General features: G+C 44.5%; 1 protein-coding gene across 5 annotated transcripts in view; it reads left to right on the top strand.

Annotated features, from left to right (window-relative positions):
- The window catches only part of CD96 (CD96 molecule), a 72,207-nt gene that overhangs the window by 45,648 nt on the left and 12,466 nt on the right, over nucleotides 1–14,093 (top strand). For all 5 annotated transcript variants that reach the window (XM_030471696.1, XM_030471697.1, XM_030471698.1 and 2 more), the window contains 6 exons: nucleotides 592–1,017; nucleotides 4,515–4,624; nucleotides 6,063–6,285; nucleotides 10,839–10,894; nucleotides 12,618–12,708; nucleotides 13,073–13,249. In XM_030471696.1, the coding sequence (XP_030327556.1) occupies nucleotides 592–1,017; nucleotides 4,515–4,624; nucleotides 6,063–6,285; nucleotides 10,839–10,894; nucleotides 12,618–12,708; nucleotides 13,073–13,249 (1,083 nt within the window). The remainder of the gene's footprint in view (nucleotides 1–591; nucleotides 1,018–4,514; nucleotides 4,625–6,062; nucleotides 6,286–10,838; nucleotides 10,895–12,617; nucleotides 12,709–13,072; nucleotides 13,250–14,093) is intronic.

Genomic DNA, 14,093 nt, shown 5'->3' with positions numbered 1-14,093 from the left:
TTACTCCTTTATATGGCACACTAAGGACTGCCAACATGTTTTATGAAATTAATTGAGGAAGAAACCATACATATGAGGGTAGCTCACTCTGACACTGAAACAGACACTTGTTTAGGCCATGCTGGAGCTATTTAATAACATAGAGGTAGAAGAACAGGTTTCTCTGTCAAAGCAGTGAAGGCAATGGCAATGGACAGGAGGAATGGTGCAGGGCAGAATTAGCCAGCAGGGACAACTCATTTGTCCTTGCAAAAATTGCTGGGGCATAACTGGGCCCAGCTTCTGCTTTATTTATATCACATGAAAGATTTCCATTTTCACAGAGGGACTCAGAGCTCCCATTTCTCTCCTGTGAGCGTGACAGGAGCTCCCTGCCCTCTTCCAGACAAGTGCATGTTTACTTTCCCGGTTCTCTCTCTGAAGTCTGTACTGGTGGAGATCTGCTGTAAAACAAGTGGAAAGCCTGCTGCTACAGCTGCAGGGTCTGCATGGTTGGCTGTGGCTAAGGCACCAAATCATGTCGAAGATGGCTTAGGAAAAAGCTTTGTTTAAACATTACTTGCATTGAAAATTGTCCCATTTTCTTTTAAGGCCAGCCTGAAGATGTCGTTACAGAAACTGAAGTGGTCCATGCTTTGCCAGGTACTGATGTGACCCTGGTATGCAGCTTCCCAAAACCACACACCACCTTCATCATACAGACGCAGTGGTCCAAGACTGATGACATGCAGCTTACCAGAATAGCTGTCTATCACCCAGTTTATGGCACCCATTACTTCACCTTTCCTGAGGCTTCTTACAACTTTTCGGTGTCCTTCAGCATGAGGAAGTGCTGCAGCTGGGATAAGACAGAGGTTTTGTGTTCCCGTGATCTAAATGCCAAGTCTGAATGCAGTCAGTGGGCTCTGCATCTGAAAAACGTTACCATTTCTCTTAGCGGGCAGTACGAGTGCAGTTTTGCTACTTACCCTTATGGAACAAAGGCTGCAAGAATCCAACTTATTGTCAAGGCAGAAGGTAAGTGATTACGAATGAGATGTTGGGTTTTTTGTAACATAGGGTGGGAGTAAGGGATTAAGGGATTATCAGGATAGATTAACATTTCTTAGTCTTTGATGGTGACTTCTTTGAAGTTTGCACTGATGCCACTGAATGCCACTGCCTACAGAGTTTCCTATATATCAGGCACTCTAACTATGGTTATACAGCTCATTATTAGGAAACCTGATTTATATGGAGGAATAAAAATTTAAATAGGAAGGCAAAAAAGGTGGTGAGATGGACAGTTTCCATATTTTCATTTGGAGAAACATGTTGCAGAGACAGCTGGATGAGTGGCTCAGGATATGGCAGGATCGAGGATGCTGGATCTCCAAACTATGCTGTGCTGCTGCTATGAGCATACAGCACTGAGCACCAGAAAGAGAAAACAGCCTTGTCTGGTTGAGGCTGAGAGCTGGCATCTGCTGGGTGTGCTAGGTGTTAGCTCAATGGAGGGATGTGTCCCACAGTGAAAACCAAACTGGAGCAAAGTGGGGAATTGCTTAGGACAATCACAGGAACAGAGACGTGGCTGCTTCTGTCAGCCAAAAGGAAGCTGGAAGGCAGCATGACTGCTCTTGGTAAGTGAGCCTCAGGGGAGAGTGTGAACTCCAGGAAGGATATTTAAATTATCCTGGCAAAGGAACAAATGGGTTTAAATAGGATGTGAGTGGATTTGACTACAAATTAAACAAGAGTGGCAACCATTAGTGCAGCAATTTGGGAACAGCTGTTTAATGCCAGCAGTGAGGGCAAAAGTCCAAACTGCTGTGAAGATGGAGCTGGGCAGGGATGTTGGGCAAGCTTGCTGTTGTGCACATGGGGGACTGGATTTGATGACCCCCAGAAACCTCTTCCTGACCCAGGTTTCTGTTAACAAGCCGAGAAGGATTAAACTAAATCCTGGCATGGTTTCAGGTAAGATCTGCAAGGCCAACATGCTCACTCTGCTTGTGCCCAGGGCTGTAGATACAGCACACATTCAAAGGTTAGGAGCAGGGCGGGTGCAGGTGATGTTGCGGGTAGCAGAGAGCAGCAGTGCTCCCACCACCTCTTCGGCCTGTATCATGAGGCCAGACTGGTGGCAGGAGGGACATTGGTCCCCATGCTGGGTCGCATTCATACTGCAGCAGGAGGAGGTCCTGTGCAAGCCAGCCTCATACACGGAGACATTCGGCCCAAGCCCTTGCTCCCTGATGGCACCTGCATGGCAGTGGCTCAAAGCGCTTTGGTGCTGTTATCCTGGAGGCAAACCTCAGGGGCAACCCAGCAGCACCCTTCAGCTCCGATATACTTATAAAGGCAAAAGTAGTGCCAGCATGTCTGTGCCACCCATAGAGATACAATACATGCCGGATAACTGCGTCAGGGATGAAGCTGCCACTTTACCTGACATACAGGGGTATGCTACGGTTGGCTCCCCTTTGGGAATTTTCTTGAGCTTCACAGGGCAAAGAAGCTGGATTGAGCAGAAAGTGATGAGGTATAAATAGTGCTGGTAACCACATGAAACTTCTCCTCTTCATGCAATTTTTCTCTGTCTCTTCCTTAATACAGGAATAGTGCTAATTAGGCATTGCTCCTTTTGTCTTGCTGGTGCTCTTGGTTGATACTGGCACGTTCAATGTTGTTGTTGTCGTCTACATGTTAAATGTGGGCAGTTCTTGTTCATATAGACATCATTGTGGCTTTTTTCAGTAACTACATGATGTAGAAAGCTGTGCTACTAGTAACTGCTTGCTTAGAGAGAACTAAGAGACATCAGTTTGCAACATATATCTTGCAGATTTGTATTTTAAGGTAACCAGATCTTTTGCAATAAACCACTTCAACTCAAAAAAAGGCGAATGATCTTAATCCAGCCTACAAGTTGGGTGGAGAAGGGTACTACTCATTAATGAAGTACAGCTCCCGACTACATCAAAGCGAAGTGAAACCAGATGGATTCAACTTGTAGATACTGCAAGGCTCACAGAGCAGCAGGCCTACATGACTGACAAAGAAGGAGGACCTTAGCCAACAGGCTGTTAATGGAGATGGGAATCAAAGATGGGAAACAGCAGTTGGGACTGTGAGAACAGGCTGAGGCTGTTTGCAGGCTGAACTCTTGGAACGACTACCCATCTTCATGCTTGCATGCTGCGTGGCACATTTGCACAGTAGCTTGTCCCAGCAAAGTCTCCTGTGCTGTTTTCTTCCTGGGAAGCTATAGATTTGCTTCCTTTGCCCTTTCACTTTCCTTTCTGCACTATCCAGCCCCTTTAGTGCTTGTGCATGCTGTGTCCCGCTGTGCTAGCTCCTCAGCTGCTTGGCTCTGGTGGGAAGCGGAGAGAAGCTGCTTCTGAGCCTGGGTCTCCTGGGCACCACTCTGGGTGCTGTCTTTCTTTGTGTCCCTGTGGCACAGGCTGTGTGCTGACAGTGTCACTCTCTGCTTGGGTGCCAGGTATACAGGAAGTTACAGTCACCAGAAAGTCCCCACTGCCAAACAACAGCCCGGACCTGTTAGATATTCTCCCTCCCCTCAAGATAAAAAAGATAGATAAAATACATATCTATTTTATCTCAACATACAACTAGAGCTGCCAGGGGAGCAAAGTTCAGGAGTTTCCCAGTAGTGTGTGCTGGTGCCTGCCTAGAGGGAGAGGGAAGGCAGGTCTGGGCAGCCCAGTGATGGCAGCATGGCAGGCTGCACCGTGTGACCATCTTCGGCCAGGCTAATGGTCAGAGGGATCAGTGTTAACAAGGCACTCATAGCATCTCCTGGCCATCACCGCTGCTCTTCCTGTTTAAATGCACACACACATGCAGACCCGATGCTTGGACCACAGCTGTGCTCTGTTTGGTGCATCACTCTGACTCTTCCAAAGGCAGACTTGAGCCCTGGACTGGGAGTGGGTAGGGTAGGAGATATTGAAATGCTTTTTAGAACTGATGACAAAGGAAAGAGTGGCAAGTTCTCTGCTCCTGATAATGGGCAGGTTGGAGAATAACAAAAGCAGCACTTACCCTGAAAAAACAGGGATAATCTCAACCTGCCTGACATGCTGAACACCTTGCTTTGTGAAAGAAGGTTTTCAGAGAAAAGGAAATACAGGTGCACAAAATTGATGTGAAGGTTTATCGCCACAGGAAAAAAAAAAAAATGTAAGAGAAAAATTGAAGCTTCAAATTGTTCTCAGCTCCAAAATGAGACATCTTGATCATGCATTTAAGCACAGGTTTTCATGAATTGCCCAAAAATTCAGGTAAAGTCATGAATTAGAGTCATGAAACTGCATCTAGAATCAGATGCAGAGCTTTCACTCAGCAAATGTGTCTGTGGGTAATGGTTGGAAATTACAATTCTCTTCTAATCAAAAAAGTGTCTGTTCCTTGAACAGTAGACAAGTCAATATTGTTTTTTAATGCACAATGAATATCACATTTCTGATTTTCCTTCTTGGGCTTTTTTGTTGTTGTTGCAATGATAAAAGAGGAACAGCATTACGTGAAGGAAGTGTGGTTAAACCAGACTTTAGAAATTCCATGCCTCAAGGAAACAGCCTCAGAAAATTTGTCCAATTATCCTTTGAAATGGCTAGTGGTAAGTATTCTTCCTTTCAGGTATAAACTTCAGAAAGAACTACAGGGTATTTTTGCAGATTGAAACAGAAATGTTAGACTTTACTGTGTCCTGCAGAATCCGCCAGACAAAAGGTATTGGTCATGTTAGACTGAGATAATAAAGGGGAAAAGTATAAACATGGGTTTGCAACATAGACACCACAAACAATAGCTGCTAAAGAAACAAAGAGGCAAAATTCCATCTTGATTGATTGCTTTTAGTTTTTCAGTAATGCGTGTAGAACAGGTCCATGAAAAGTGCCAAAGGACTTAGCAAATGTAACAGAACTAAAATATTCCTTATGTTGGATTTCTCAGGGATTTTTGCTGTAGTGAAGCTTTGGTATCTCCAAAAAATACCCAGTTACTGTGTAGAGTAGTGAGATATCAAGCAGCTTTGAAATAGAAAGGGAAAAAAAAAAGATGTCGACTGTAATGTTTTGGTTAACCTCTGCATCACAGATGCACGCCAACACATGCGAACCCGGTTATCTAGCTAACCACATAAAAACTATTTTAAACAGTTTGCTGTGAGGTATAAAGCTCGTTATATTTTTGTACTGCATCCCACTTTCCAGATAAATAGTTGCATGCATGTTTTAATGTAACATTTTAGCATTAATGTCAGTATATAGAGACAAGTATCAGCCACCAGTGCCCTTGAGCTTGACCCTGTTAATTTCTATTTATTGTCACTGAGGTGCTGTAACTGTTGAGGGTTTTCTTAAAGGTGACTTTCAAATGTTTTAGGTTTTTCAGTCTTTTGTCCTGGCTCATTATCTATTCATCCTTGCCCTTGCTACTTTTTAGTGTTACTAGTTCACTCTACAAAGTAGCAGAGGAAGGGGAAAAAAAACCAAAGGTAAGCACAATGATATATGTGGGTCACCATGAGTCATTCAGAGTACAGCTTGCAAATATGTACTGAGGCACAGATGTCCAGGATGTGTAGGCTGCACCTATATCTAAGGGTGGCTGCCACATAGGCATTAAGAGGAGACAACTTTTAGCTATTGTTATCAGGTTGTCACTATTTAAAATCTAAAAAACCAAGTATTTTCTTGGAATTTCAGTCATATTTACTATGTATGGGATGTTCAGCATACCTTCGATTGCTGCAGCAAGAAAGCAGCTCTGATGCCCTCTCTGCAGGCTACAGAGATCAGGACTCACAAGACACAGCTATTTACTCCATAGTTATTGGTAAGATGATGACCACTATTGATTTGGAACTTCTGGGAGAGAACGTATTTGGAAAAAAATAGATGTTGCAAATGTCCACTTACTACTATGCAATGCTAGGGGTGTGAGGGAAGATTTTCATAGTGGGAATAGAGCTGATCTACAAAAATATTTCCCAGGTAGGGAAGGGGGGGGGGTCTGGTCTTCACATGTTGTGTGGGTTGCTTGTTTTCCAGGAGGAAAATGGCAGGAAAGAGGAACTTGTAACCAAGGAGCCCTCCTGTCCTGCAGTGTACAGGAACAGCAGCATGCTCTACGGGCAAAGAGTCCACCTGGGCTTGAATAATGCTCTGAAGATTTTCCCCACCAAAATAACAGATGATGGCAGGGTGTTTTCCTGCCACGTGGTGTCCCATCCAGAGAGAGTCCAGAAGAGCAGCACCACCGTGAGAGTATTTGGTAAGGGGTTGTCGCGGTTTAAGCCCAGCCGGTAACTCAGAACCATGCAGCTGCTCATTCACTCCCCTCACCTTCTTCCCCTCCCTGCTCCCAGAGAGGTCTGGAGGGGAATCGAAAGAATGTAACTCCCACGGATTGAGATAAGAACAGTCCAGTAACTAAGGTACAATACAAAACCACTACTGCCACCACCAATGATAATAATGATAAGGGAAATAACAAGGGGAGAGAATACAGTTGTTCACCACCCATCGACCTATACCCATCCTGACCCGAGCAGCAGTCTCGGCCTTCCAGGTGACTCCCCCCAGTTTATATGGGCATGATGTGCTGTGGTATGGAATACTCCTTTGGCTAGTTTGGGTCAGGTGTTCTGTCTCTGCTTCCTCCCAACTACCCCTCCTCCCTGGCAGAGCATGAGACTGAGAAAGTCCTTGGTTGGAGTAAATATTACTTAGCAACAACTAAAAACATCGGGGTGTTATCAGAGTTGTTCTCAGACTAAAGTCAAAAACACAGCACTGCACCAGCTACTAAGAAGGAGAAAAATGACTGTTACAGCCGAACCCAGGACAGGGGTTTATGCCAGCTGCTCATTTACTTGCACTTGGACAGGTAACGCTCCTGTCTGGTTCTGAAAGCAGTAGCTTCTGAAATATGCTGGGTGGTTTGGTTTGGGGTTTTTTTATGTATAAATATTTACATTAATTTTTTTCAGCTGCAATGAGTTAAAATGTTAAGAAATAGCCCCATGATTCTTAGGAAGAATTTGAGGTCATTCCTCTAAATTCTGGCATCAGAAATAGTAGATCCATTGCATATATATCAACACCACTGGCATGCACACTGCCACGATCTCACCCCAATGTGTAAGCTTATGTTGGCACTTTGTGGGTTACAGGTAAGCACCTTGGTCATCAAGACCTCAATGCACCAGCGACAAAATGACCATGCTGCATGTGTTAGGAAATCATGGCCAAAATTTAGTAAACAGGTAAAGTGTTTTGGAACTACTGTTGTTGCAGTGCCACATCCTTGAAGGCATGTGGTATTCAGCTGCTGCCAAAGGCTCTGGTTCTGAAAGTGAGGTCCTGCCTGGGGGTCTCAAACTGCTCAGGAATGGCAGGCCACATGTACCACAAAAAGTGTGGGCTGGCATTTCATGATGGAAGATTTCCCCATCTTTAGTTTCTTGCTCTAATCCCTTTCTAGTGCCTTAGGAACTACTCTACAATTGCTGAGGTACAACTGAATCAGAAAAATGCTGCCCACTGAAAAAAAAAATGTATTTACTGCTTTTTGAGCAGCGGGTCTGGAAAAAATATATCCAATGCCCCAAAAATGAATGGGTGTTAAACAGGGGGCCTGTCAACAGTCAGTGGGGAGCAGCAAGAGAAAAAAAACCCAGCAAAACCTGTGTCTGGGAGCTGTTGGTCACTGACGCAAGAGAAATAAAAATAGAAGTTAATGATCTGAAATTTCCTCTTGCGTTTGCATGATTCAGAGGTGGGTCTTACTTTTGAAAATCAGCATTTGTCCAATAGATACAGTATTACCTGGGTAATTGTTCAAGAATACGAGCATACTTGAACTCTCTCTCCCCTCTGTCTCTACTGATGTTTTTGCCTTGGGTTGCTGTTATCTTGGTATCTGTTACTCTAAGAGGTTGCTTTATTTGGCTTATTCTCTGAATTACTGTGTCACATATGGTTGTCTATGCATGCACTCAGATCAGGATAGTAGTACGACAGTGGAGAGAGGCAAACAGGAGAAAGAGACTGTTGCCCTTGGTGGTGAATAGCCTCCGATGCTCCCAGTAAGTGCTGGCTGGCTTTGGACTGGGGTGCTGTGCCTCAGCCTTTTTCACAAGTGTCCCAAAAGCAGGGTTATATGGAGGCTCAAATGGCCAAGGCAGGATCCTAAGCACAATAGTAAGCATATACAATGTCAACAGCACATTATATTGGTTACATCTGTCATCCTTGCCATTAGCAAGGATGCAGCTAGAGAACAAAGGCCAACTGAAATCTGGGGAGATTTTCTCATCTCAGCAAGCCAACAACCCCATCACCCAGACTCGTGCAATTGAACCACATGGGGTGGGTGGCATGAAAGCAGGGCAGGGAGGGCAGGCAGCTAGTGCACCAGGGTGCTGCAATAGGCGGGAGGAGGACAGGGAAGGTCTGTCACCTGGGGAAAGCTCCTTGTGAAGGATTCCTCTGACTGGAAAAGCTGAAGGGCTAAACACAGCCCAAGTCTGAGAAGTGGAAGTGGTGCTTCCCCACAGATGCTTGAGGTGGCCTGAGTATGTCTGAGAGCTGGGCAGTAGAGGATGGGGAAGGCATGAACAAGTCTCTCAATGAAGTTGAGAGACTTGATAGGTTGATTGAAAACAGACATTCAATCAAGAAAGCTTTTTTTAAGAGGGCACTTCTGGACTGAAATGCTTTAAAATATTTCTTTCCTAGAACAGAGTTCTTTTAAATATAAGTTTTTGAGAAAATGTGTGCTCTTTTCACATCTAACTTTGCCAAATATTGATTTCTCCTTTTTGTAAGAGCTCAGCAGCAGAAACTGCTGCACTAAATATTGAATTTCTGCTAGACCCAAAACGTTGGTAAATATCCCAGCAAGACAAATGAATGTCAAACTGTTAACAGGGGCTGAGATGTTAAACGGAAAAGATCTATTAGATCATTCAGAGCTGCGCTTGAGAGCTGCCTGCCAGAACAGTTACCCAGCAAACGTCTTCCAAGAAAGCAGAGAGCAGCATCCAGTAGAGATGTGGAAAAGCATACCACTCAGAGCTTGTCAGGCAACACCTGGAATACTATGTTCAGTTTTGGTCCCGGCTATACAAAAAAGATGTGGACAGGCTGGAGAGGGTCCAGAGAAGGGCACAAAGATGATCAGAGGACTAGGAAGCCTGGTGTGTGAGGAAAGGCTGAGAGAACTGGGTTTGTTCAGCCTAGAGGAAAGAAGGCTCAGAGAAGACCTTATCACCATGTTCTGGTATTTAAATGGTGACTACAGCAAAGATGGAGACTCCCTTTTTACAAGGAGTCACATGGAAAAGACAAGGGATAATGGGCACAAGTTACTCCTCAGGAGATTTTGACTGGACACAAGAAGAAAATTCTTCACAGTGAGAACAATCAGCCATTGGAATAATCTCCCCAGGGAAGTGGTGGTGTACCCTGCGTTTGGATACTTTTAAGATTCAGCTGGACAGGGTGCTGGGACATCTAGTCTAGGTCATGTTTTGCCTAGAAAGGTTGGACCAGATGATTCTTGAAGTCCCTTCCAACCTAGTATTCTATGATTCAGTGATGCCTGTTCTCACCAAAAAACCAAAAGAAACAGCAGGCACTAGACTAGATTTTATTTAGTCTCCCAGCCAACTTTTAGCTGAGACTAGAAGATCCAGTGTACCAGACATTTTCTTACAGCTGAAAAAGTATCGTTGTTTTTTACCAGCCCCACTACCATCTGTACAGTTTTGGCAAGGCAGAAACAAGGATATAATCTTAAAACATTTATTTTCTGATAAGAAGAAACCACCAAAATAAAGCAACCAAACGAAAGAAAACAAACCAGAAGGGGAAGGGGGAAAAAAAAAAAAAAAAAAAAAAAGGTAATTTCAGGGTTAGGGGAAAAAAAAAGGAAAAAAATTACCTTAATGATAAAGATTAAAGTGAGGTTTAGCCTGGATCTCCTAAGTAATCCAGGGGCTGCACTTGTTTCAAGTCCAGTTTTAAGGCTCAGAAAGTGCCAGAAGTGCAATTTATCCAAGACTTTTGAGATTTACTATATATTAGCACAGTTTCAACAGTCCTTACTTAACAAGTCAGTTAATATCACTGCAAACCAGCGATTGCAATAGCTAATTTAGAAATGCCAACTTAGAGAGGCTTAATGTACCTGATAACTTTTATCTGGACAGTCAGCTGTGCCTAGAACCAAATGCTGTGAAAACAAAAGAAAACACCTTTTCCATTTGTAGTGGATGTGGTCATCAGAGACCTGCTGCTCTGATGTGAAGGTGAGCTCTGGGCTTCCCAGCAAGGCAAGAAGCATCTGTAGTCTGACACTGCCACACGTCTGCCCAGCCAATGGCATGTGGATAGCCATTGGTATACCAATCAATATTTTTGGGGATGGCTAAAACCTTCACAGATGACTCTGGCAAACACCCAGAGGAATGAACAATTTGGAAGTGTTTTATTTCAGCTGGCCCTTGAAAGGTGGCTCTGCTGCCAAAGCCATGACTACAGGACGGTTTCAGCTCGTTTCTCCAGCCAAGCCACCCAAGAGTAGTTTAGGTAGACAGAGAAATACATCAAAGATCTTGTGGTAGTAGCTGCTGTTATGTGCTTGTAAACCATTTCCTCAACCTCAAATCGGAGCTGTGCAAGCTTTTATCTTGCTAGATGTGTGGGTGGATGTAGGATTTAATTTCCACTCTTTTTATGAAACAAGGCTGTTAAGCCTTATTAGAAGCTCTTACTGTGACCTGTTATCCACTTTACTAATACAATTTTGTTTGCTTTCAGCCTACCCCGAGATCTCTGTTGGCCTGCAGGAGGGCACAGCTGGCACTTCAGAGAAGGTGAGTGATTTTGGTGGGAAGAGTAATGCCTGTGACCATCACTGTGCCACCCCAGCAGGGCCAGGCAAGCCAAGCTGAATCAGGGACCTCCAAACAAACCAAGCTCACAGGGCGATGAGCGAGTCAATGAGCTAATATGAGCCATTCATGCCCTTTCTTCTGGGCGACTCCCATCCCCACAGCAGTGAGCTGCTTCAGTGAGGACAAACTGGAACTAGCTAAGGGCTTCCCTAGTGTGTGGGCAAAATGTGGGTTTGTGTTACTTGTGTGAAGGCTCCAGGGCAGGATCGAGAGGCTATGAGGAGCTGATGATATTGCAGGAGGATGTGATGCTCCTTTTCCCTTCCCATCTGACAGCAACCACCTGGCAGCCTCGAGCTGCCCTCTCCACACTGCTTAAAATCCCTCCTGGAAAAAGGTCACCCTCTACCTGGGATACTGCTCCAAGTGTCCAGGCAGCGGCAACCCCTATCTAACACACAGCCCTGCTGGGACAGGGAGAAGCAGGTGCTGTGGGAGTGGTGCTCGTGTGTACGTAAAGGTGATGATCATGTCAGGTGTAATGTGTTGTGCTGCAAGCAGAACACAGCTGGAGCAAGCAGATGCTGATGGAATGACTGGCTCTGGGGCCTCTATTTAGAGCTAAGCAGTTACACATGTGGTTTGGGCGCTCTGTTTTACCACATGCTTGATAATGGCAAAACCTGAAGGTCTGCTGTACCGCACTGGCCACACTTGGTATAAAATGTGTTTGTGGCCCATATGATTGACTAGCAAGCCACTCTGGCTAGTAGGTATGGCACTTTGCTTCCTCTTGCATCCATCCAGGTTAAAGCCTTTGATCTGTGAGGATCCCAATTAATTTGGAAAGTTTTCCTTGGAAAATGCTTGTGGGTAGGCAGAACCTTTTATCAGCCATATCCACCTGCTTCAGACAAGCCATGAGGCAGTTGGTTATACAAAATTTTCCTGGTGACCTATTTCCAGGTGTAGTGTTGGACACTGCAGACTTTTGTCTACACTGTCCTATCGAGCAAGCAAGCAGTGCTGCAATAACAGGACCAGGCAATGGAAACTCTTCCAAGAGCCTCTGTCCATTCTTCACCTCCAAACACACACCAACTCCTTTCCTTCTCTTTTCCGCCCTTTCTTGCAGGGCTTAAGGTGGAATGTCAGACTTGTATTTCTTCATAGGAAGCATTTGTAAAAATATTATCAATGTAAAGTGCCTGAAAAATAAGGGAATAAAGAAAATAAGAGAGAAAAGCAATTGCATTACACATTCAGAGGTTATTTACCATGGCAAGGAAACAGTTTCAGCCAGGTAGTTTCAGTCTTCATACTGAATGATTGACTTCTGCTGGCTTGCTGTGTTTCTCCATGTGGGTGTTTGTCACTGAGATGCTGGGCGAGGAACAGGAGGGTCTGGGGTTACCCTGCATCTCTCCAGCCACAGCACAGGACTGAAGGGTGTTGGAAGCCCCATCACCCCACACCTGGCCCAGGGTGATGGGGTTGCCTCTGGGCTCTCATTCAGTGGTGTCTGAAACCAGAAAAACAGGGGGTGGGAGGGAGAGAAGGAAGTAGAACAATAGAGAGGAAGCAAGTGCTTCTTTCCCGAGTGGGATGGTGGGTAAATACGCTCTGTCTGTGAGGGAGTTTGGAAGCTGGCAGCCAGGTGAAAAGTGACTGAGGCTAACAACTGGCTTTTACTGCTCCATAGCCTAACGTGAGCTGCATCGTGAGGAAGGCATTTCCAAAGCCAAGCCTCGTGTGGTACATGGACAGAGAGAGCTTGACGGAGCAGCCTGGAGGTAATGCAACCTGTCAGTAGGACAATGGGGCAGCTGCAGAAGAGATTCCCAAGAAAACCGATGGATGCTCACCTGCTCCTGCCATGGGGAACCTGTAGGTGTCTATCTGGGTTAAGGGAAGGGTATCAGGCCTCCTCAAAAGGAACAGCTGTGGCCACATCCCCCTGGAATTGCCAGTCATGGCAATGATGGCTTGGTGTAACCACACTGTTCTTGCTAAATCTTTGACAGTGTCTCAGCAAAGAAACCTGCAGCCATATGAGCTTGCTTTTCAGTACCAATATTTTGCACAGCTCTGATTTATAGTTTGGAGTGTAATTAGAGGCTTTTGCAGCTTTTCATTTTCTTTTTTTCTTTCCCCAAGGAATTTCTGTTGAACAAGAAGACTCGCAAGACAGTGAAGGTTTCTATCAGCTGAGATCAACGCTGGTGTTTCAAGGGACCCACCAAATATCTAAGATGTTCTTGTGTGCATGTCTGTTTTCCTTCCTTGGGAATGAAACGTGGAATATTTCATCAAAAGAAATATTTGTTTCTTTCGGTAGGTTTTTCATAGGACACATCTGAAATGTAAAACATTAAGAACACCAAATGTATGTATTCTCTGTTATTTAAAATACTGAAGAAATACCAAGACTCTGGAAGTTTTACTGGGCAAGTTCATCACACAGCTTAAACTTTCTGACATTTTTTTTAGTTCAAGTCTTTGCACAAGCCTTTTAATGAGCTAAGAAAATCCTGCACAAACATAAGGTGCTTGCTGTTTGTATCTTACTGCATTTCCCATACCCCAAAATACACTAGCTTAACCACATGGCACTACTGAGACATTATAATCATGTGTTTCTCACTAAGCACTCATGGCAGAAAATCTGCATGTAGTGCAGAAAATCTGCATCCAGTGTAGCTCTCTGGAGTATCAAACCCTCAGTCAGAGCTATGTTGTACATCTTCAGTGAAACCTGAAAATAGTTGAACCAAAACCAGTTGAATAATTTTGGACAATGGAGAAACTCCCTTATAACATGTACTATAAGAGTTAGCTACATGAATAGGGAAGTGTGGAAAATACTGTCTCAAGTATTTTGAGACAGTATTCCGGCCGTGCAGAGGTTTATGGCATTTCTGAGGATGCAGGGTGGCTAGTGAGAAGGACAGACTGATTTCCTTTAGCACCTACTTGTGTATGCCTCCACTTCAGGTGCAAATGCATAGTTACAGCTTTTTCTTTTTTACTATGTATGCTCCTTGCTGCACAGATAATACAGCTGAACTGCTGACCCCTTAGCAGCTTCCATGGGTACATCACATACTATGGTGACCACCTGAAGCTCAGCTGTGTTCACTTGTGGCTGCGGATACGCTCATTGCTGGTTTTTTCCACA

Source organism: Strigops habroptila, chromosome 2 (assembly GCF_004027225.2).
Source record: "Strigops habroptila isolate Jane chromosome 2, bStrHab1.2.pri, whole genome shotgun sequence".
NCBI lineage: Eukaryota > Metazoa > Chordata > Aves > Psittaciformes > Psittacidae > Strigops > Strigops habroptila.
Note: the sequence above shows the minus strand (reverse complement) of the source record. Positions and strands in the feature narration are given on the sequence as shown.